At 40.1% G+C, this 24,451-nt stretch overlaps 1 protein-coding gene across 3 annotated transcripts in view; it reads right to left on the reverse strand.

The window, feature by feature from the left end:
• Nucleotides 1–15,451, reverse strand: part of BNIP2 (BCL2 interacting protein 2) — a 36,687-nt gene extending 21,236 nt beyond the window's left edge. The window contains exons 1-3 of one of the 3 annotated variants that reach the window (XM_036735064.1): nucleotides 15,248–15,451; nucleotides 1,578–1,684; nucleotides 838–905 (exon numbers count right to left, since the gene is read on the reverse strand). In XM_036735064.1, coding sequence (XP_036590959.1) covers nucleotides 838–905; nucleotides 1,578–1,684; nucleotides 15,248–15,451 — 379 coding nt within the window. Of the gene's footprint in view, nucleotides 1–837; nucleotides 906–1,577; nucleotides 1,685–3,431; nucleotides 3,516–15,247 lie in introns of those variants that run through there. The other 2 variants (XM_036735067.1, XM_036735066.1) reach the window with 2 other exon arrangements.
• Between the last annotated feature and the right edge of the window lie 9,000 nt (nucleotides 15,452–24,451).

Here is a 24,451-nt window from a genome sequence, read left to right on the forward strand (position 1 = left end):
CTTGGTTGGTCTCCTGACACTTTCTTTTCACCAAAGCCAAACCTTCCATATTTGAGCCCTTTATCTCTGCAACCTCACCTCAAGTCTCCTCTAAAGCCTGTCCTTTAATCATCCCCTCTTCTTCAATCCTTCCCCATTTCCCTCTCACCTCTCCTCTAAAGCCTGTCCTTTAATCATCCCCTCTTCTTCAATCCTTCCCCATTTCCCGGCTCCCTCCAAGTATTCTCAGGTTCTACCCCTCCCCCATCTTAAAAATGAACCCTTCACTGGACACAATTCCCTCAAGTCAGTATTCCCCATCCCTGCCCCTCCCTTTCCTAGCCCAAAGCCTATTTAAAAAATTTACTCATTGCCTCTACTTCTTTGTCAACCTGTAATATGGATCCTTTCTCCAGTGTGGAAATGTGTTTGTTAACTTCTAAACCCAACGGCCTTCTCTCATTCCACATTGTCCTAGCTTAACAACTGTTTTCTTGAACTGTATTCCAGACCCTACCTCCATGCTTTTGCACAGGTTCTCATCTGTGGCCTCTCTTCCCTTCCACCTCTGAGAATCCTAAGTTTCTTCACTAGATTCAGGTGTCACCTGTTCCATTAGAGACAGCCTTTCCTCATCTCACATACACTTAACCTGTTTTTATGTTGGATCCCCCTAGTGAAGCACCTTGAAGGCAGAGACTTTCTCATTGTGCCTTTGAATCTCCAGAACCTGGTACTGTGCTAACCAAACCAAAATTATTTAACTAATGACTACTGGTTAAACTGTGAACTGACTGAGCCCATTCTCTTAGGGAAAATGAGGTGGAGATAATTTCACATAAATTCCCAGATCCTTACCTGGCTGGTGTTCTGGTCCTGATACAGTTAATACATCTGCTTCAATGCTGTCATCCTCTGGTAAGGGTCTGGAAGACACAGATACCATAATTATCCCTTCCTCCATCACAAGGAATCACAAAGTGGCTTACTGAAATAAAAATGACTGGGAAACTAAGTAAAGGCTATATATAATGAGGATTGAGCTTTATTGTATATTTAACTGCTAACTGAAAAGATAACTTAAGAAATTAATCTGTGTGCAGATCATATATCTGAATTGAAAAATGGCAGAAATGAAACATCTTTTTTCACCAATAGGAATAACCATTTACAATAAGCAGCTGGCTACAATAAAGTGGAATAAACACTGTATTTAGTCAAAAGGCCCAAGTTCCAGTCCTGGTTTACTTTAAAGCATAATTTCTCAGAGCTCATTTCCTCATCTATAAAATAGAGACAATAACACTTGAAACATCTATAAAAGGATTGTTATGAGGTCAAATAATGCATGCAAAAATACATTGTAAACTATGAAGGACTAACACCTTGTTTCTGCCATAGATGTAGATGGCAGATATAAGCAATTATTAAAATCAATTAAGTATCCCTTCCCTCCTAAAAAAAAAAAGCCACAGGATGCCTGCCCTGCAAATCCTAGCTAAAGAAATGTAACATTTATTATTACGTTAATTTTTAAGCCAAAAGTCATGTAATAACAATTGTCAAAAATTTCCTTTTTATCTTGAAGTACTGCTTACATTGGGAAGTCTTCATCTTGCCATTCTTCCTTAAGTTCCACACCTTCCATCCTTAACCTGGCCTCAATATCAACTACAAATTGCTGGTCATCCAGAGAACCACTGACCTGTGATAGAGCAAGACAAAGATATTATAGTTAGGAAAATCAGTTCATTTCTTCCCTAGTCTCCCCTTTGAATTTTTAAAAATAAGTTATCTCTAATGTGTCAATATGTAACCATCACAGCAAGTCACTCAGGAGAAAAGACTCGTATTTACCAACTCTAACCTACAAAAGTAATACCAATCATCTACTGCAAGTTTTCTTCTATTTGGGCTTCCATGATGTTTTCTGCTGGTTTTCTTCTTAGTATTCCAATGCCCTTCACTGTTTTCCTCTTTCCACCCCATAAATGTAGACAACTCCTAAGGTTCTTTCTGTCCTTATGGCATCTCATCAACTCATATGACTTTAATTGAACCAACAAGTGCATTGAGAAAAAGTCACTGTCCCTCAAGGAACTTCTTTTTCATGGGTTTCAATCACCATCTTCATGTAGATGATTTCTCTATTCAACATGCCTACCTGCAGAACCTCTCCATTTGGATGTCCTGATAACTTAATAGAAACTCATATCCTACCTCAAAAACCTACCCCTTCTTAACTTCCCTACTTCAGCAACTCAAAACTGACGTTTTTCTACTTCAACCTCTGAAATCCAGTTTCCAAGTCCCGTACTTTCTTTTTTCTAAAATCCTCATCAGTCTCCTAATTCAGGCCTCTAGAGCACAATCACCTAACAACTACTTCTCCTTGGTTGCAGTTAACTTAGTCTCTAATCTGTTTCTCCGCTTTATTATAAAATTCTTGAAGGCAAGGTTTGTTGGTTTATCTTTGTATTCTCATACCCAACTAGAGCCCCACTCACAGAAAGCACTTAATAGCTGTTTACTGAAGTGAATATGGACAAATAGGCTTCTTTAGAATTATCATACAGCACAAAAAATAATATTCAGAATTATAGCCTTGTGTCAGAATTAGGCACCCGAAGGATTTTTCTTGTTCTATACCAACAGTATATTTCTTAATGTGGTGGGCAAAAACCCAGAGGGACAAAAGCAAAATATAACATTTTTGCTATTTCACTGCAAATCTTCAGATAAGGAAGTGGACTAGTCAGCCAAGATTAACCAATTTAGTCAGAGTTCTGTATTTGGAAATATTAGCATCTAAAAGATTTAAGAACAGGAAGCTAACAAGAAAGGCATAGTATAAGCACAGCCACTTTGATGGAAATCAAAGTACTACTGACTCATAAATTTAACTACTGCCACTAGCTACTTTTTCTTCAAAAATAATTACGAATTAGAAAAAAGGACTGACAGCAACAATCAAGAAAATTAACATGATTAACTTGATTTGTTAACCTACATATTGGTAGCTGGTGTTGGCATGACTCACTTAAGGGATAGTTGAGAAATGTGATTCCCTATGTTCAGGCAAACAAGAGATGCATAGAAACAAAGCACTACAGGAATAACAAGATTAGAAATGTCCTTAGGAGGTTTACAATCCAGTAAATTAAGGATTTCCTCCCAGACACAGCTTCTTTAGAGGATAAGCTGATAAATCTGGTGGAGATGAAGAAACCAGGGTGAGGAATACCAGCCCACTCCCACTAAAGTTTCTGGCTTAATACCTTTCTAGACTTATTTCATCCATTTCCCTCATATATACGATGTTCTAGACAAAGTGGACTACAAGCGGTTTCCCAAACCTGACACTCAAACATTCTTTTGTGCTGTCCCTGCACCCACCTCTGCCACCTCCCCTTCAGAAATGCACACCTCCCCCCACCAGCCTCCCCCATTACCTCTTAGAATAACTAGCTTCTTGCAAGGGTCTGCTCCAGGGCCACTTATTTTGCAAAACCTTTTCCCCATCCCTTCTACCTCCATGTTGTCTCCTGCCTCGAAACACTTAACCTTCTCAACCCGTTTCCTCTTCTGTGGTGGTGGTGGTGATGTTGTTGTTAAGTCATTTCAGTTATACCTCAGTCTTCACAATCCCATTTGAAGTTTTCTTGGCAAAGATACTGGAGTGGTTTGCCATTTCCTTCTCCAGCTCATTTTACAAATGAAGAAACTAAGGCAAAGAGGGCTAAGTGACTTGCCCCGGGACACATAACTAAGTGTCTGAAGCCAAATTCCAACTCAGGTCAGGTCTTCCTGACTCCAGGCCCAGTTCCTCATCTGTAAAATCAAGATAATAACAGCACCTACCTTAGAGGGTAATATTTGTAAAGTGCTTTATAAATGCTAGTACTTTTTATTAGCTACTTATTTATGTTTTATCACCTGAGTAGACTGCACATTCCTTAAAGAAAAGAACTGGTTTTCATTTTGTCTGTCTCCTGTGTCTTGTACACTGTAGGTGTTTAGGCAGCCATTTCTATTTTTGGATACCATTAACCATAAGTTCTTCATATCAAGTCAAAATCTGCCTTCTTTACCTCTCACTGAACTGTTCTAAACTATGCTCTCTAAAGCCTGAGCGGGTGTTGAAAAGGAAGGCATAGAACAGTCTCAAGATAGGAGTAGAGAATAACCAATAAGGGCGTACTCAACAGTGTCAGAAAATGAAGAGGTAAAGAAGAATGTGGACTGAGATAAAATGCTAGATTTAGCAGTCAAGAGATAATTGGATAATTATCAAGAGATGATTCTCTGGACGAGAACAATTTTAGTAGAGTGGTGAGCGTCAAAAGTTAGACTACAAAAGATTTAGTATGTGGGAAAAGAGAAAAGTGGAGGCAAAGGATAAAGCTTTTTCCTAGACTTAAAGGGAGATAAAGATACAGAATGAAAATAACTAAATAAAAATTTAAAAATAACAAAACAAAAAGATACAGAATGGTAGCCTTGAGAGAAACTATGAAGATTTTTTAAGAAAGGGGAAAACCTGGGGAAAGAGGGGGGGGGGGCAGAAGATAAGAAGAGACTAATGGCTAGAGCCTGAGAGGAAATGATAGATTCTATAAGACAGCACATATGGATCATACAAAGCAAACTATTTAAGCACCTTAAGTGCATAGAGCATGGTGCTTCAAACTAGAGGAAAGTAAAACATTTAGATAAAGACCTGGTCCTTTCCTTTTGGTGTAGTTTGTAGTCTAGCAAGAGAATAAAACTGTATAAAATAGCTGCAATAAAATTTTTTACAGATATCTTGGAAAAAATTATTTGTTCTATGAGATGACTTTCTGGGAGGGTAGAAAGGGAGGTAACATAGCGGGGAAATTTAGGTGCTGTAAAAATTAAAGATGTCAATAATATTTTTTAAAAATCTCTTTCATAAGGGGTCTAATATTCTAGATATTTGGAAACTACCACAAATGTGTAGGACAAATTATTCAATATTAAATGATTACTATGTGCCAAACACAGTGCTAAGTGCTGGGGACACAAAAGGAAGCAAAATGGGGAGACATGCAAACACAAAGCAAGCTAAATATGGGATAAATAGGAAATAATTAACAAAGGGAAAGCACTGGAATTAAGAAAAGTTGGGAAAGGCTTTCTGTAAAGGAAGGATGGGATTTTCGATGTGACTTAAAGGAAGATGAGGAAGTTGTTAGACACAAGAGATGAGGAACACATCTGAAGCAAGGTGAACAGCCAGAGAAAACGCCCAGAACCAAGAGATGGAATGTCTTTCTCTTGTTCATGGAACAGGAAGAAGGCCAGTGTCACTGGATAGAAGGCCATATGGCAGGCAAGACGGTGTAAGAGGAGTGTAAAAGGTAGAAAGAAGTTAGGTTACGAAGGATTTTGAATGCCAGAGGATTTTATATTTGATCCTGGAGGTGATGGGGGCCACTTCAGTTTTGTTGTTTTGTTTTGTTTTTGTTTTGTTTTGTTTTTTTTAGCAGAAGGGTGACATGGTTAGACCTGGGCTTCGGGGAAAATCACTTTGGTAGCTGAACTGAAGACAGATTTGAAGTATGGAGAGACTTGAGGCAGACCAACCTACTAGCCAGCTAGCTATTGCAACAGTCCAGGCATGAGGTAATGCAGGCCTGTATTAGAGTGGTGGTAGGGTCGGAAGAGAGAAGTGGACAGATCCATGAGATGTTGCAAAGGTGAAATCAACAGGCCTTGGCCACAGATTAGATATGGGAGGAAGGGATAAGAGAAAGTGAGGAGAAGATGACTTCTAGGTTATGAAGCTGAGGGGGACTGCTTTGTGTCACCCTCTTCAGTAACAGGAGTAGGGGGGCGGGTTTAGGGGGAAAGATAATGAGTTCTGTTTTGGGAATGTTTAGTTTAAGTCCGAAGCAGTCTAAGACTAGACAGAGGTCAGCAGACTTTGGGGTGGGACAGGTAGATTTGAGAATCATCAGCATAGAGAAGGTAATTAAATCCAGGAGAGTTGATGAGATCACCAAGCGAGAGAGAAGAGCCCAGGGCAGAAGCTTCAGAGACATCAACAGTTAAGAAGGCAGATCGATCTGGAAGAGGATCGAAACAAAGGAGACCAAGAAGGAGCAATCAGATAGGTAGGAGAAGGACCATATAGGTAGGAGAGTGTTGCCCAAAAAAAAAATCAAGAGAGAAGAGAGTATCAAGTAAGAGAAGCTAAACAATACTGTCAAAGGCTGCAGAGAGGTTAAGAAAAATGAGGACTGAGAAAAGGACACTGGAGTTGGCAACTAAGATCACTAGTATGAAAGAAGTTTCCATGGAATGACAAGGTTAGAAGCAAGACTATAACAAGACTATAATGGAAGAAGAGATTGAGAGAAGAGAAAGTGGAGGCATCTATTGCAGGGCTTTTCAAGGAGTTTAGCTAGAAAGGGCAGAAAAAAAATAGAGGATGATGGTTAGTGTGGAAGGATCAAAGTGAGGGTTTTTTGAGGATGAGAGAGACATGAGAATGTTTCTAGGCAGCAGATGAGCCAGTAAATGAAGAAAAACTGAAAATAAGTGGGAAAAGTGGGGATGACCATGGGGGCAGCCTCTTGGAGGAGACAGGGTAAGACAGCATGGGACTGTGTGACCAGGTAGAGGGGTTAGCATTGGTAAGGAATAAGACAACTTCATTATGTGAGACAGGAGTGAAGGAGCAGATAGTGGCAGAAGGTATCTGAGTGACAGGAGATAAGAGGACCCTCAAGGGACCAAGAGTCTTTCTTAAATGGCTAAGTGGTCAAAACATATGAAATTGTTCTCAAAAGAATTGTAAACTATTAACAAACATGAAAGATGGCTCAAAGTGGGTAAGAGAAATAGAAGACACACAACTGTGAGGTTTTGCTTTCTACAGCGAACTGGCAAAGATGATAAGAGTGGAAACTGTTACTCTTAAGAGTGGCTATATAAATATAAAAATGCATGTTGAAAACTAAAAAATAAATATAAGATTGAGTTCCAAGAGGAACTCCCCAAGAGGCCAAGCAATCTGATGTAGGCAATACGTGTACAATCATTAAAAATATTTCCACATTAGTCATGTTGTGAAACAATCAGAAAGAAAGGGAAAAACCACAAAAAAGAAAAAAAAGTGAAAATATTATACTTTGATCAGCATTCAGACTCCATAGTTCTTTCTCTGGATATGGCGAGCATTTTTCATTGAGTCTTTTGGAATTGTCTTAGATCACTGTATTGCTGAGAAGAGCCACATCTATCAAAGCTGATCATAGCACAATGTTGCTGTTACTGTGTACAATGTTCTCCTGGTTCTGCTCACTTCACTCAGCATCAGTTCATGCGAGTCTTTCTAGGTTATTTCCAATTCTTTGCCACCACAAAAAGAACTGCTATATTTTTGTAGATGTGGGTCCTTTTCCCTTTTTTATGATCTCTTTGGGATACAAACCTAGCAGTGGTATTGCTGCATCAAAGGGCTTGCACACTTTTATAGCCCTTATTGCTCTCTAGAACTCGACCACAATGCATTAGTGTTCCAATTTTCCCCACATTGATGTACTGTTGATGGAGGGTTTTTTTGATCAATTGTTAAAACAACTTTGATTTATGCTAAAAAAAAAAAAAAGTGACTTAAAGGTCCTCTTCTCACTATGTATCTCAAGGAGGTCCAATACAAAAAGGTCTCAAACATACCAGAATAGTCATAGTAGTCCTTTTCATGGTTGTAAAGGGCTATAAACAAAGTGAGTGCCAGTGGGTGGGTAATGGATAAACAAACTGTGGCATGTAATATAATCTAAAATTACTATGCCGTAAGAAACTGTAGATACGAAGAATTCAAAGAAACTTGTGAAGATTGATGAAGCCTGGCCCCAGAAAGAAATGAGAAAATGTTCCTCCTTTTATGCAGAAGTGAGGGACTATACACATGAAACAGTACTTACAACTATCACAGTCCATGTTTTTTGGTTGGCTTTGTGGAACTTGCTTTCAAAATCTATTACATGGGAAGGCTTACTAGGCAAGGAAAGGATATATTTGGAAATGAGTATAATTTTAAAACAAAAAAGGCATCCCTTTAAAAATAGCCAGAGTACATACTGTCCTCACTGCATTAGGTAATACGGGAGGACTGGTGATCATTACTGACCAGGGGAACCAAGGAAGGCTTTCTGAAGGAGACATCGTTTGAAATGGGCTTTCAAGAATACATAGGAATTCAAATGACCAAGAGGGCATTCCAAAGACAGGGACTAGAATAGCCTGAGCCAAGGGGAAAGAGGCAAGGATTAAAAAAAAAAAAAACAGTTTGGATGGACCATAGCCTACACAAAGGGGTGACACCAAACTAAATCTAATATTACTGAGGTCTGACCAATTCAGACTACTGTCATAATATCTAGCATTTATATGGTGGCATAAGGTTTGCAAAGTGCTTTGCAAATATTATCTCATTTTAAGCCTAACAAACCTGAAAGGTAGATGCTATAATTATCCTTATTTTACAAATTAAGAAACCAAGGCATTCAGGTTAAGTGATTTGCCCAGGGTCACACACGAACACCTTAAACAACATATTTACAAATTATTCCCCGAACAACAAGTGCTTTTTAAGTGTGTATTCTTATACTGTGCTGGGCATGCAAAGACAAATGAAACTCTGCTCAAGTTTATATTCTAGTGAAGAGAACAAAATGGGCATATATGAATATATACAAGATAATTTGATGGCACACTAACAGCTGAGATGATCAGGAAAAGCTTCATGGAAGAGGTGAAATATGAGGGAGCACTGAAGGAAACTAGAAATTCTAAGAGGCAAAGGGCAAGAGGAAGTACATTCAGGAACAGCTATAAAGGTCAGTATGACCACAGTACAGTGGAACAAGAAAAGTACAATAAAGCTAGGAAAGATAGCTGAGAGAAAAGATTAACGGCTTAAAATGACAGAAGATTTTAAATCTGATTCCAGAGGTAATGGGGAACTACTGCAGTTTACTGAATAGAAGAGTAACTTAGATAGACCAGTGCTTTAGGAATATCATTTTGGCAATTGTGTGGAGGATGGATTGGAGCAGGGAAGAAACAAGGAAGAAACTTGAAACAAGGAGAGCATTTAGGCGGCTAATGAAAGTGATAAGTACCCGAACTAGGGTAGCAGCAGCAGGAGTGAAGGTGACAGATGAAAGATATTGTGGAAAAATTATGACAATTCTCAAGAGCCCCCTTTTCTCCCCTCCTCAATTCAAATCACTCAAAAATGCCACCCCCCACTATCTTCTTCACTGTCTCAAACGAAGAGTTGGTGCCCAAATCTCAGTCCATACTCTCCATCAGATTGACCCCACTATCATTCCATTCATCTTCAACCTCTCCCTTTACTGCCTGCTTTCCCTGCCACATAAAAAATGCTAACCATATTTGCCGCCATTAAAAAACCTACTTGATAATATTTACCTCCCACTAGTTCTCTTCCCATATCTTTCTCACAAGTGCCAAATCGAATGGTGTTACATTCCCATCCTTTTTGACCTCTGTGCAGCTGGTGACACTGTCAATCACCTTCTCTCTACATTTCTACGTTAACTCTATCCTAGTTTTCTTCCTACTTGTCTGACTGCTCCTTCTGGGTCTCAGTTGCATCTTTGTATGTGATACCCACTAACCATGGGTGTCCCTCAGAGGTCTGCCCTGGGTCCTCTTCTCCACTTATACTATTTCACCTGGTGACCTCATCAGCTCCCATGGTTTCAATTATAATCTCTATGCTGATGATTCTGAGATCTACTTAGCCAACCCTAACCTCTGTTCAAACCTCCAAGTCTCACATCTCCAACTGCCTAGATATATCTCAAAGACAGATGTCTTAAATTCAATATATCCAAAACTGAATTAATTATCTTCACCCTCAAACCCTTCCCCCTTCCAAACTTCCCAATTTACTATTAAGGATACCACCATCCTCTCAGTCATCCAGGCTGGGAACCTAGGTGTTATTCTCAACTCCTCACTCTCTCTTAATTCCTCCCCTCCTAACATGCCTAAATTATTGCCAAGGCCTGTTAGTATATGCTCCCCTTCTATCCTGACACTGCCACTATTCTGGTCCAGGTCCTAACACCTCTCACCTAGAATATTACTATAGTTTTCTGGTTAATCTCGCCGAGTCTTTCCTCACTCCAGGCCACCCTCCATTTAGTTGCCAAAAATGTCTTTCTAAAATGCATATCTGATGATCATGTCAACAACCCCTACCCATCTCATTTAAAAACTCTAGTGGCTATCACCTCCAGGATCAAATATAAAATCCCATTTGGCATTCAAATCCCTTCAAAACCTGGGCCCCGCCAACCTTTCTAGTTTTCAAATAAATGCCTTACTCCCTTTTACAGAACACACTTCCCCCATTCACCAACTCAGGCATTTTCACTGGCTGTCCCTCATGCCTGGAATACTTTCCCACCTCAATCTCTGTCAAATGTCTTCAAATTCCAGCCAAAATCCCATCTTCTGTGTTAAATCTTTCTTGGATCCCTCAAAGCTAGTGCCTTCCCTCTATCATCTAACTCAAATTTATCTTGTTTGTATATAGTCTTCATTTTGGTCTCCCCTATTAAACTGAGTTCTCGTTCTCAACTCTGGCATGTCTCTCCAATGAAAGCAGTTAACAACAAATCTCTTAATTGCCAACTCTGTCTTTGGACACCAGCTTCTTTCACCCTCTTCTTGATTTCTCTTTTCTCTATGTTATTGTGGTTTTCCTCCTACCTGTCTGATTGCCCTTTGCAATCAGTTGGATATTTTATTTAGGTCACAGGTATCCTACCCCTCAAGGCCCTGACCTGCACCCTCTTTGCCTTTTATACTCTTTCACTTGGTGATCTCATCAGTCTCCAAGGATTATTATCTCTAGGCAGATAATCTTCAGATTTATTTATCCAGCCCTAACTTATTTCCTATTTCCATTTCTAGTCCTGCACCAACAAAGGCTTTTGGACATCTTGAAATGGATGTCCTATGGACCAGATGTATCAAAATGTGGTTCACACATTCCAAGTGCAGCCTGAATCAGATTAAAATGTATTTCCTATCTGACTCTACTGCTGTAGTTTAAACTCAGTATGTCCAAAAGTGAACTATCACCTTTTAGTTCAAACTTTCTCTTCTCCCTAGTCACTCACACTTTCAACCTAGGTTCATCCTTCAGGCATCACTCAAATACACCCTCCTACCCTCCACAGCGATATTAAGGGAAAGTTTCATGCAAAAATGGGCACGATAAATGACAAAAATGGTAGAGATTTAATAGAAGCAGAAGAAATTAAGAAGAGGTGGCAAGAACACACAAAAAGAACTATACAAGAAAGATCTTAACATCACCTATAACCACAATGATGTGGTTACTGGAGCCAGCTATCCTGGAGAATGAAGTCAGGTGAGATGGAATCCCAGCTCAGTTGCTTAAAACCCTAAAAGATGAATCGGGTTAAAGTGCTGCACTCAATATACCAGCAAATTTGCAAAACACAATAGTGACTACTGGATTGGAAAAGATCTGTTTATGTCCCAATCCTAAAAAAAGGAATGTTCAAATTACTGAACAATTTCACTCATTTCACATGCCAGCAAGGTTGTGCTTAAGATTCTGCAAGCTAGGTTCAGCAATACATGAATTGAGAATTACCAGAAGAGCGGGCTGGTTTTCAAAGAGGCAGAGGAATCAAAGACCAAACTGCCAACATTCACTGGATTATAGAGAAGGCAAGGCAGTTCCAGAAAGACAGCTACTTTTGCTTCATTGATTAAGCCTTTGACTGTGTGGATCACAACAAAATGTGGCAAGTCCTGAAGGAGATGGGTGAACTAGATTACTTTGTTTCCTGAGGAACCTGTAACTGGGCCAAAAAGCAACAATTCAAACTGAACATGGAAGAACTGACTGATTTAAGTCTAGAAAAGTACAACAAGGTTGTATATTATCATTATTTATTTAACTTATATGTAGAGTACATCATCGAAAATGCAGGCTGGATGAATCAAAAGCCAGAACTGAGGCTGCCTGGAGAAATATCAACAATGTCAGATATACAAATTAATACCACTCTGATGGAAGAAAATGAAGAGGAATTAAGAAGCCTCTTGATGGAAGTGAAAGAGGAGAGTGTAAAAGGTGATTTGAAGCTTAATATCAAACTAAGATCTTGGCAATTGGTCCCATCACTTCCTGACAAATAAAGGGAGAAGAAATGGAAGCAAATTTTATATTCTTGGGCTCAAAGATCATTGCAGACAGCAACTGCAACCATGAAATTTAAAGACAGTTTGCTTCTTGGAAGGAAAGCATGGCAAATCTGGACAGCAGAGACATCTTGCTTACCTTGATCTGTATAGTCAAAGCCATGATTTTTCCAGTAGCCACGTATGACTAAATGTTGTACTATAAGGAAAACTGAGTGCCACAGAATTGATGCTTTCAAATTGTGGTGCTCAAGAAGACTCTGGAGATCAAGTCAATAATAATTTAATTCGGGCTATTCACTGGAAGGTCAAATACTGAAGCTGAAGCTTAAATACTCTGGCCAGATGAGAAGCTAGGACTCATTGGAAAGAACCCTGATGTTGGGAAAGATCAAAGACTAACTCAGTCTAATCATGTCACCCTCCTACTCAGTAAACACTGGCTCCTTATTACTCTCAGAATCAAATATAAGATGCTTGACTTTTAAAGTCTTTTACAACCTGGCCCCTTCCTACTTTTCCAGTCTTCTTATAATTTGTGGCCCTCTCAAGGTACTCTACAATCTATTACTGCTGCCCTTAATGTCTTTTCACTGGTCATCTCTCATACTTAGGATATTTTTCTTCCTGACTTTCCTCAAGTGTCAGGTCAAATCCCATCTCCCAAAAGAGGCCATTCCTAGTCCCTCTCAATGCCATCATCTTTCCCTCGGAGATTACCTCCGATCATTGTGTACATACCTTGTCCCTACATAGTTGTTTGTATGTAATATGCCCCATTAGAATGTACACTCCTTGTGGCAGCTAGGTGGCCCTGGAGTCAGGAGGACCTGAGTTCAAATTTGACCTCAGACACTTGACACATGTACTAGCTATGTGACCTTGGGCAAGTCACTTAAACCCCAACTGTCCTGCCAAAAAAACAAAAACAAAAAACAAAAAAAACCAGAATGTACACTCCTCAAGGGGTAGGAATTGTTTTAGCCTTTCTTTGTACTCCTAGCACTTAAAAGTGCTCAGAACATGGTAAGTGCTAATAAGTACCAGCTCACTTGAAGGTTGAATCAAGACTTTTCAAATAATTTGGATATGTGAGGTAAGGGAGGAAGAAGGTGGAGATAACTCTTACAATTTCATCTTAGTTCTGAACTATATTGTAACTGCTACAGGTTAGCACCATTAGTAAAACTGACAAAAGTATAAGCTTGTATATTCAGAATTGCTCAAACTGAAATCCATTCTTACCAAGGTCTAGTCATAACTGCTAGAATAAGCTTTGATAATAGTACTGTATGTTTAAATAAATTATATGGTGGGCAGACAGGATGTTCAGACAAGAGTGTCATTATCTCCTTTTAAATGTTTTCAGATTTCCCCACCTTAAAGTCAACAATTTTGGCAATATTATAGGACATTTTAAATTAGTTACCAAATTGTTATCACATAATCACCACGATAAATCTTAAACGCTTGCCTGTCATGATGCCCACTTATTTGCAAAGGGAAAAGCAGCGAAAAGTCCAATGATATGAAAAGGAAATTAGGGAGTCTCTGATCAGAAACTTTAAGGTCAAAGATGTCGCTTAATCGTTGGAAATCTGTAAATATGCCTAAATATGGTACAATTAAAAAAAATTTATAACACCTAAGAAACAACAGGACTTAAAAGCACGACTGCTGGCATCCATGAAAAAAATGGTAATAACTTTTAGCAATTACTTTTCTAACATTTGGTTGTTTAGTTGTAAAGTTCTGGCTGTAAAATAAAATGCTAATTTTGTCTATTGGCAAATTTAAAAGACATGTACAGGAGAAATAAAATTGTACACTTACATTGATTATAGGCCAAGTAATGATTAAATACTGTAATGATAGGTGGAAGTGACGATCTAGCTTAAGAATCCCAGGATTCTCTGGGAGTCTCAACTTACTAAATCAAAGAGAAAGAATAAAACTTTATATAGCACCTACTACATGCCAGGCACTGGACTAAGCACCTTTTACAAATATCCTCTCCCTTAGACCCTCCCAACAACCCTAGTAGGTAGATGCTTATATTATCCCTATTTTACAGTTGAGAAAACTGAGGTAAGCAGAAGTTAACTTCTCCAGGGTCACGCACAGCTGGTAAAAGTCTGAATCCGAATTTGAATTCAGGTCTGACTCTTGGCCCAGTTTCATCCACTGTGCCACCAGCTGCCTCAAAGGACGGGATGAAAAGAGGTGTAGGATTTAAAACACACATAAAGGACAGCTTTGGTAACTGTAATTTACTAACAGCTTAAAACGTAATCTCACAGGAACTGCGATTCTGACAATTAAGGCGATTCAGAGTCTGCGCCTTCCGGCACAGATGGGTCACTACTTGAGTCAATTTAACATTTTCGAAAAGGTCTGTCCCTAGAGCACTTTCTCAAGGAATAACGCCGCTCATCTTGGGAACGTGGGCCATCGTTTGTGCGGTAAGTTTGCCATAAGGTCAAGCAGGCCACAAGGGTGGCAGCTCTGTAAGCTCCTAGAAATGGCCTTTTTCCATTTTTCGTATTATCCTGTGCATCTCATGTTTATCTGACACAAACGAGCAAGTCACTGATTATAAACGCCTCTTCTGAAGCTGTTCCCTAAGGGTACAAGGCTCCTGAGAGGCTCGGGTAACTGGTGGAGGCAAGCCATTCTGTTAATACGAGACACGGCCCAGCTAGAGCAGGAAGGACTCGGGATGCAGGGACTCGACGTGCTCCTCCCTCGGCAGCTGCCCCCAAACCCCGGCCCAGCAGCAAACAGGGGAAGGAACAGAGAACAACCTAAGAGAGTCTGGGCTGCAATTATCTCTGGCCCTTAGACTCGTCGGACAGAGTAGTTCCGAGCCAGTCCGGCCCCGCCCGCCCCACTCCCCGGGCTGGGCAGCTCCCAGGCCCGGCCCGGCCCCGTCCGGAGCTGCCGGAGTGGGCAGCTCCTCCCCGCCCCGCCGAGCTCAGAGCCCGCCGTCCTGACCCGGCCCAGCCCAGCCCGCACCTACCCGCGAAGCCTCCGACTCCTCGTCCTCTTCGCCCCTCCGGGCCGGTGAAGTCGGGCAGCCCGGCCCGGAGCTGGGCCCTGCGCGGGGCTCCACCAGAGCCCCTCGGTCTGCGGCGGAGACCCCAGCCAGGTCCCCCAGCCGCAGCACCAGCGGCGAGAGCGCTGACCTGGATGTAGATGGGGGCCTCAACGGAAGTGACAACATCGTTCCACTTCCCTGCCTGGGGTGGGGTGAGACGTGCTAGGGGAGAGAGGCAGTGGCACCCCGCTTAAAGGAAGGAAGGAAGGAAGTGAGAGGAAACTCCACCTCTGCGACGCCCGCCGGGGCTTGCGCATGCGCGCTTGACGCCGAGGCTCGGTTTTCCTGTCCCGTCGCCAGGGTAGCTGTTAAGAAGGCTTGCGCACGCGCAGTCGTCTTAGGGGCTCTTGAGATTCGCTTAAAGTGGCTGCCGCTCCACTGAAAGTGGAAACAGTTGCTGCTTGACCAACTTTCCCATTCCTGTAGCCTTGGACCCAGACCCCTTGGATGCCAAGAAGGCTAAAACTCTACCCCTCTGAAGCTTCCCCTTGGACATTAAATCAAATTACCACAGTTATCACTAAAGTTTGTAAAATAAGCATGACAAAGTTTTGAATTGGTAATAATTTGAATTAATACTAATAATAACAATGTTAAATAGCACCTTAAGGTTTGCAAAGCATTTTACAAAAAAAAATTTTTTTTAAAACAATTATCTTCTCGACAACCCAGGGAGTTAGGTGCTGTTACTCTGTCCATTTTACAGATGAGAAAACTGAGGCAGGAAGAGGTTGAGCCACTTGCCCAAAGTTGCCCAAGGTCACACAGTGAGTGTCCGAGTTCGGATTTGCACTCGAAACTTCTGACACCAGGCCCAACTGCAGTCACCTAGCTTGCTTTCCATTTCCATTATTTTGTAAGTTCCTTCAGTTCACTGACCATCTTTTGACTCTTTTTACACCCCTGGCACAGTGCCTGGCACACGGTTGTTGTTTGTCCTTCATTCTGGAAGAGGACCATGACATCATGTGTTGCAAATGAATTGGATGTAAGTGAGGAGGGCTGTGCAATGTCACCAGACTCATTTTCTTCTCTGGAACCATCTGGGTCCAGTAGCAGGATATAGATCAGAATGACTGGAGATGGCCCAGATACAGTGGGAGACCCTGGCCTTTTTTTCCTGGCAATATAGGTGATGGACAAATGTTTATTGATCGATTGACTTTCTTAATTCCTCCTCATTCTCCAAAGCCCATTTTAAATGCCATTGCCTTCAGGCAGACTTTCTAGCTATTACTTATCTCTGGGGCAAGTTGCTTAATCTTGCTGACTTTCAGTTTTCTTTTGCATAAAATGGAAAGTTGAACTGTATGTCCTTTAAGGTAAGGTCTAAGTCTTAAGTCTATAACCTGATCTCCACTTAATTGGTTTACCATCTTAAATGAGATAGAATAGGTAAAACACTTTTCAAACCATAGAGGACTACATAAATGTCAGCTGTTACTCATAATGTCAGTAAACAAAAGCTTTTATTGAAAAAATAAAACCCACTGAGCCCAGATTCTTACCTAGGTATATAAACAAGTATGAACTAATATAAATCCCTGCCATCCTCAATCCAGCAGTCTAAAAATTGCTACTGAGAAGATTCAGGTGGTGCTTTAAAAAAAAAAAGGAGTAGGAAAGAAAGAAAAAGAAAGTGTTTTGTTTTGTTTTTTAAGACTGAGAAGAAATAGAGAGCCTCTTCAGCTTGATGCTAGGGCCCCATTGACCCTTGTCTAATTGTCAGTCAGGATCAAGAATTTGACTTCTGCTCTGCGAACTCTCTCACATGGATACCAATCTCTTCCCCAAGACCTAATTGTTCTCCCCCTAACTGTCCAGCAAAACTCACACAAACCCATGCATTCATGGAGGAGAACATCTTCTCCAAGAGCTGCCTCTACCCAGAGATGAGTAACTCAACCATACCTTTCTTCTCTCTTGGCTTTCTTTCTTCTACTCTGCCCCAGGACTCCTACCACCTACCCTTGCCTTGACTGTTAGCAAAACCAGGAACTGGATATTGGCACTGGTTGCAGGCAGCATAGTCAAGCCCACTTTCAATCTCTTTCTCAGTGATTCATAATGAAATCAACATTGGCTCTTGTAAAGGGCGTGACAATCTACTGCTCCTATGGCTCCTGTGGAGATATATGAAGATTAGATGAATAGCCCCCTTCTCTGACCGCCACTAGCTATTCTTTCATAGATGTTGTGTTGGTAAGCAAAATGGGCTCTTAGCACTTAGTTCAACAAGTGCCCTTGAAGAGTTTGGCTTTCCGTTTCCTTTGAGTAATTCAGTGTATTTCATTGAGCCTTACTAGGTGCTAAGCCCCAGGCCCAAACCCCTATTAGGTGTAAAACCTGTGTGGGTGTGGATTGGTAACTAAGGTGGGGCCCAAGGTGGGGCTAACTCAGGGGAGGGCCTAGTTTACACATGAGTTTGAGTGACATGTCTGGGACAGCAGAAGCTTTTAGATCACATGGGTTTAAGTCGCCTCTTTGTGATGATTCTAGGTCACATGGGTGAGTGGCATGTGTGACTCATCCCTGACCCTGAAAAAAAATATAAAACCAGGGGTTGGCTTTCTATTCTTTGGAGCTCTTTCCTGCAGCAGCGGTGGCACAAGTGACTCTGGGCCAGCCCAAGTTATGAGCTCCCGGGCTGAACCTAGATGTTGGTAACTATGAATCTGTATTTGGTCTGTCTGTCAATGTTTGTACTTTGTTTGTATTTTGCTCTGAAGTTCAGGGTGCTGGTTTTTTCCCCTGAACTAAGTGAATGATATTTGTATGCTGAATTAAAGTAAGCTTGTCAACCCCTTAATGTTGCTTTCCTTACTGAAGCAGATCAAAAGAACCTGTGCTTTTGCAGTGTGTTGGCAGCTTTCTGGGTGCTGGTTGTTGATGGATCTTATGCCCCCACAGAAGCTGCTAGCTGGATTGTTGAAACAGATATTTATGTTAGCTCTATCCCTCCTTTGCTCTTATGCTTACTCTTCTCTTTACGCTAAGTCTCACATGGACTAATACAGTGGCCTCCTAATCAGTATACCTGCCTCAAGTCTCTCTACTCCAATCCACTATACAATTGCCAAAATGATTTTTCCCAAGCAAATCTAATCATGTCACTCTCCTACTCAATAAATGTAAGTGGCTCCCTATTGCTTCTAGTATAAACTCTTTTTAAAAAATCATTTATAATCTGGTCCTAATCTATCTTTTTAGTGTCCTTGTACATTGGTACCCCTTTTCCTGAACCTTATGGTCTAGCCGAACTGGCCTCTCAGTGAGTACTGCATTTCCCATGTCTGTGCCTTTTTGCTGGCTGTTTCCAATGCATTTATTTACTTCTGCCTCATCAAATCCCTCATTTACTTCAAGACACAGCTTAAGGGCTACCTTCTACACCAAGACTTTCCTGATTCTCCAACTTGTAGTGTCCTCCTCCTAACTTCCTTGTGTTTATGCTATATGTATTTATTCTATTTATGCATATGTATATATGTATCTATGATTACCTGTGTCTCTACCTATACATATATGTATGTACATATTTGCACAGGAATTACTTTTTTTTTTTTGGTCTTTTATCCCTAATGATTAATATAGTACTTGGTACCTGGAAGTAATGGGGTGATGGGACCTATACCCCTAAAAGGAAAAGACCATGTCTTTGAAAGCAACCTAGTCCCTGAATTTTCCCATACATTTCAGTAGCCCAGATCACTGCCACCCCCTCCCAAGGCATCTGGCCCACCCCAGCCCACCTAGATCATTTAATAAACTTACTTGACAATCCTTTCATTTTCACTCTTGGCCCACCCTAGGTTACTTATCAATCCTTAATCTCATCTAGATTTTTTACTTTTGTACCTGGACCACCCCAGGCTACTTCCCACTCCTTAATCACATCAAGATCTTCTGGATGTTTTTTTTTTTTTTTTCTGTATATAAGAATCAATCTCATTCCCATCAAGGTGCAGATTCACCTGGAATCTACCTCAGCTCCTATTGACATTACAGTAGATCTTGCTACCTTGACTGAAAGCTGTCTTGAGTGCTTGAATTCTTTCCAGGCAGACTCTCCCTGTACCCTGGCATTTCGGGGCTCCCAGCAACACTAAACCCCATTAGTAGAACATCTGTCTTGAGTGGTACCATTTCTCTAGAGTTATTAATTTCTTGCAGAAATAGTTTTCTAACTCTAACTGATATTTGGTTTTATTTTTAGCAAAACAGAAACCAGAGAAAATACACAAGTGAGAAAATATCAGATAATACAAAAAGAAGTGGCTCTACCATTGGGATTGAGTTAACTTAACTCAGGAGAGAGAGAGAGAGAGAGAGAGAGAGAGAGAGAGAGAGAGAGAGAGAGAGAGAGAGAGAACCAGATTTTATGCAAAGGGGAAATTCACCAGAGCTTCTAGTATAGCAAGCTGGAGATAAGGAAGATCACAGTGGAGATTGCCAGCTCCTCTCATACCAACTTCTTCCCAGAATTTATTTGATATTCTAATAAAGAACTAAAAATGAAAAGGTCAATACCATTAAAGTAACAGAGCGGTCCAAGAAGGAGTAATGGACTGGGAGAAGAGAGAGAGGTAGAGTTATTGGAAATTGCAATGAAGAAAATTAGGTTTAGAAGGAATGAATCACAGGGGAGTTGAAAGATAAGAGTTTGTAGTTAAACACAGGATTATCTGAGCTCTGGATCAGGAGGGTAGAGCGCTCAAATCACTGAGATCAAGGTTATAGCCATTCCTGTGTATGGCTGAAGTAGAATTAAGGTATATAACACCAGAGTGACCTCTCCATACCTTAGTTTCTTTATCTGTAAAATGAGAATGTTGGGCTTAATGATAATTAAGTTTCCTTCCATCTCTAGCATTTAAAGGATACTTCCAATGGACTTCACAAGATTGCGAAATGTTAGAAATGGGGGCAGCTAGATGACCCAATGGATACAGAACCAAGCCTGAAGTCAGGAAGACTCAATTTCCTGAGTTCAAATCTGGCTTCAGACACTTACTAGTTTTCTGACTCTTGGCAAGTCACTTAACTCTGTTTACTTTAGTTTCTCAAACCGCTTTGGAATCTTTGCTAAGAAAACCCCATGTGGGGTGGGGAAGAGTCAGGCATGGCTGAAACAACTGAACTACAAAGAAATGGAAAGGACTAAGGTCTTGGATTTTTACCTTGCCTTATATTTTACCACTGTTTTCAAACATTCTCAGTTTCATTAAGTGAATGATGGAGCAATCACATTCAACACAGCTCTAGATACTTAATTTCTTATACAATTCTTCCTAATGGGATCTCCACTGTCAGAAACATCTTTTTCCATGGTCAAGATTATTTTCTGGTATTATTTATTAGAGTCTGCAATGAATCATCTTGCCCACATGGTGGCAGAAGATCATTTAAAATCATAAAATGTTTACTGATAATTCAAATTCAAAGGCAAAAATAAATGCAAAAAATAAAACTAAATGATGGAATGGTTCACAAACAGAAATATGCCAAACATAATAGAATTTTAAATGTAAAACTCAAGTTCAGAAAACACAGTTTATTATTTCCATGTCTTTTTGGTGAGAGGAGATTAATATTCAGATTATAAATTATAATCAAATGAGTAATAAGGTATTTTTCATGCAATAACAAAGCACCTACAACTAAGAGAGGAAAAATCGCCATTCTTCGTAAGATAAAGTGAAATAATAATCTAAGCGTTTTGAGTATACAATTTAGTACTAGTGGCTGTTTAGGCCACTAGTAAGAAGTAAATCAGTTTCAAAAATTTTAGTCATGAAACTTTCAGTTCATTGAAATAAAAATACTTTATCACATTATGTATAACTAGGAAGTACTAAAACTTTATTTTCCTTAAAGAAAACTAGAATAATCCAATAGATTATTGTTTTTCTAAATACTTGCCTTTGGAGACAACTGATATTTTTAACTATCAATATTATCATTTTGGAGCTGCCTTTAAAACTATAAAAGTCACATAATAAAATTACTCTCAATATTTTATAAACATAATTTTTTTAAATAGATAGTGGGAAAAGCACTTGATTCAGACTCAGAATCTGAGTGCTAGGTTTGCTACTTACTACCTAGGTGACATCAGGCAAATCATTTAACCTTTCCAGGTCTCATTTTCCTTATCTATAAAATGAAAGTGTTAGACTAGATGACCTCAGATTTCCCCCCCAGATCTAAAATGATCATTGAGACCCTGGATTTTCCAGAGTAATGGTATTATCTGCAGGTGGGGTCATTGGAATAAGTGCATTGTTTCCCAAGGTAACTACTTTGAAAGGACGGAACTCATTTGACTATATAAGCTCTAATGCATTTATCAAATTATTTTCTAACGAAATAAAAACATTAAAACAAGGAAGTGAATTAAAAATAAAGTATTTACATAATTAGCAGGTAAATTCCAGCATATGTCAAGGTGGGGTTAGCATTTAAGTGAGCATATCTACAAGAGTTCTGATGGGTTATAGGCTCTGGGAACCCCCTTGAACTCTCCTTGAATCTTCCCACTTGATCTAGTGTTCACCTGAGGCCATAAGTCTTTCATTATCGCTATGCCCATATCTGTTACCCTAGCCTAGCCCCTCCACTGTCTGTTATCCCCGGGTAGCCTTCAGCCACTTCCCACCCTTAATCCCATTCCCTTGGTTCCCAGAATCTGACCTCTAATCACCCCAGCCGCATCAAGATCTTCATTAGACTCCTCCTCAAGACCCTCCCTGGACCCCTCCTCCCATCACCCCAGACTACTGGGCCACCCCTAGATCGCTCTCATAGTCTTTCTGTGTATAAGATCCATCTTGCTTCCATGAAGGTGCTCAGATTCAATCTGGCCTGCTTGTCAATACAATCTCACAAAAATGCTTAGATTCCTTAAGGGTCTAGCAGATTGTGCAATTTCTTAAGAGACTGGCCAATATGGCAGATTTTTAATAAACTTTGTTTTTCTTTGGCTGAAAGAAGGCTTGGGTTGAATTCATTCAGGCAGGACCTGGTGTTTTGGGGTCCCAAGCACCCCTAAACCTCAATAGTTCCATGTCCAGTTTCTTAATTAGTCTAGAACTTTTTCATGAAGAAGATGAGATTTCAGTAATTTTAAATAATAGGAGAAATATAGCTGTTGGATAATAAGGGAAACGAATCTCTAGGCCTATGAAATTACTGTGGTGAAGTCTCAAATATGGGAGTAAAGATAAGAAATGTAGTGTGTTTGTGATGAATAACAGTGGTTTGGTTCTAAAGAAGGAAGTGAGATACTCTGGTAAAAGAATGTGAATAAATGACAATTTTTAAAATGGGAAGCCCCAGAGAGGCTTAAACATGGCAGTAGCATGATCCAAATGATAGGGAGAAAAAGCAATATTAGATGGAGCAGTGAGGATAGAATGGAAGAATATGGTACTGTAGTGGGGAGGTTCTTCAAGGAGATGATGGTGAGTGGAAGTTGTTGACAATCAGGGTCAGTAATTTTCAGGAACCACAGAGCTTGGATGAGAAGTTTGCAGTATGGTGGATGGTGGGAGAGGACATAGAGAATGCAGTGATAATCTTTGAAAGCAATGTCTTTCGTAAATTGTGGATAATGTGCAGATTGTATTGATTTACTGGGTAAACAGATTTGGGGAGGAGCTTGAAGCAGAGTCAGGTGATGAGGACAGGAAAAAGAAGCACAGATTTAGAGTTGAAAGAGAATTGAGAAATCAACTAGTCCAACTTCAGGACCTTGAATAGAGCACTCACAACATTTGCTCTAGATCACAAAGGTAAGGAGTAGAGTCAGGATTTGAACTCAGGGCTTTTGAGTCCAAATCTAATAATCTTTCCACTGTACTATGCTTCCTTTTAGATGTTGTAGGTGTTATTTGTAAGAGTAATTAATTAAATTTCACAATATTGTGGATATGGCCGTGGAAAAAATGAAGTATAATAGGTATAAGTATTAACATATCATCTATAAAGGCCCAGAATTCAATAAATGACTGTGACTCGGATGAAAAGGAAAACATGCAGACAGATTATATGGGCCACAAAGAAGACCAATGATAGTTCAGACACTTAGTTGGAGCATGAAACTTTCAGGGAGAAGTTTTTAGCCTGTGTACACTCTTGTTAGTCTAAGGTACAGAATGAATGGGCAGACATCACGGAAAAGGTTGGATAGAAATCCAATATCTTTAGCACTTATCTGTGTTTTAGTGATTACAAGTTGTAAGATAAGTCTAATAGAGGCTATTAAGGATGGCTAGCTTATTAGGCGTTGAATGGACGTTCTATAGTACACAGCAAAAAGGCCAATGATTAACTTGCTGAAAATATAGTAAATTATGTAGAAGTGGTAATTGCAAAGTGCCGGTGAATGAGATAGTTACTGTAGGTATGGAGAAACTGATTTACAGCCTCATTTGGGAGTCACTCATTATCTATTGTAAATAATTTGTAAGTCATCCTCCCCTTCCCCGCCCTGCCCCCCCCAAAAAACTAACAATACTACAATGTGTTAGTATATAATTATGGCCAGATTCAGCTATGAAGTTGAATGTCTAGACTCAAAAAAATAGTCATTAATGATTCTTTGTCAACTTGGAAGGGAGTCTCAAGTAGAATGCTCTATGGATCTAAGCTTGGTCATGTGCTAATTAACATTTCTCTTTTCAGTGATTAAGGTCAAGGCATACATGGTATCTATTCGGGGTTCAGGCTTGGGATTGGAATGAAATGAGACACTTTGGGACCATAAAACAATTAATAAAAGAAGTTTACTTAACAGTGGCATGGGAAGGATGTCCGCAAAGACACAGCATTGATTCAGCTAGGCACAGCTCCCCTCCCTTCTGCATTTGCCACAGTGGTATACCCAGTCAGAATGATGTGTTTATGCAGAAGGCAGTGGGATAAATCAGTCAAGCCTCAGGAACACCAGCTATTCAAGTGCTGGGCATTTTTTATGCCTTACGTGACTGGGATGCTACATCAACAAGTTGAATCTTAGTCCCTTGGTTCAATTAAATCTCAAAGACAGTTTCCTTGTCCTTTTAGGGAAAACCTAGGTTGGCTATGTGCCAGTGACTTTCTAGTCTTAATAGATATTGCTTATCA

This window comes from Trichosurus vulpecula, chromosome 8, assembly GCF_011100635.1.
Source record: "Trichosurus vulpecula isolate mTriVul1 chromosome 8, mTriVul1.pri, whole genome shotgun sequence".
Classification (NCBI taxonomy): Eukaryota; Metazoa; Chordata; class Mammalia; order Diprotodontia; family Phalangeridae; genus Trichosurus; species Trichosurus vulpecula.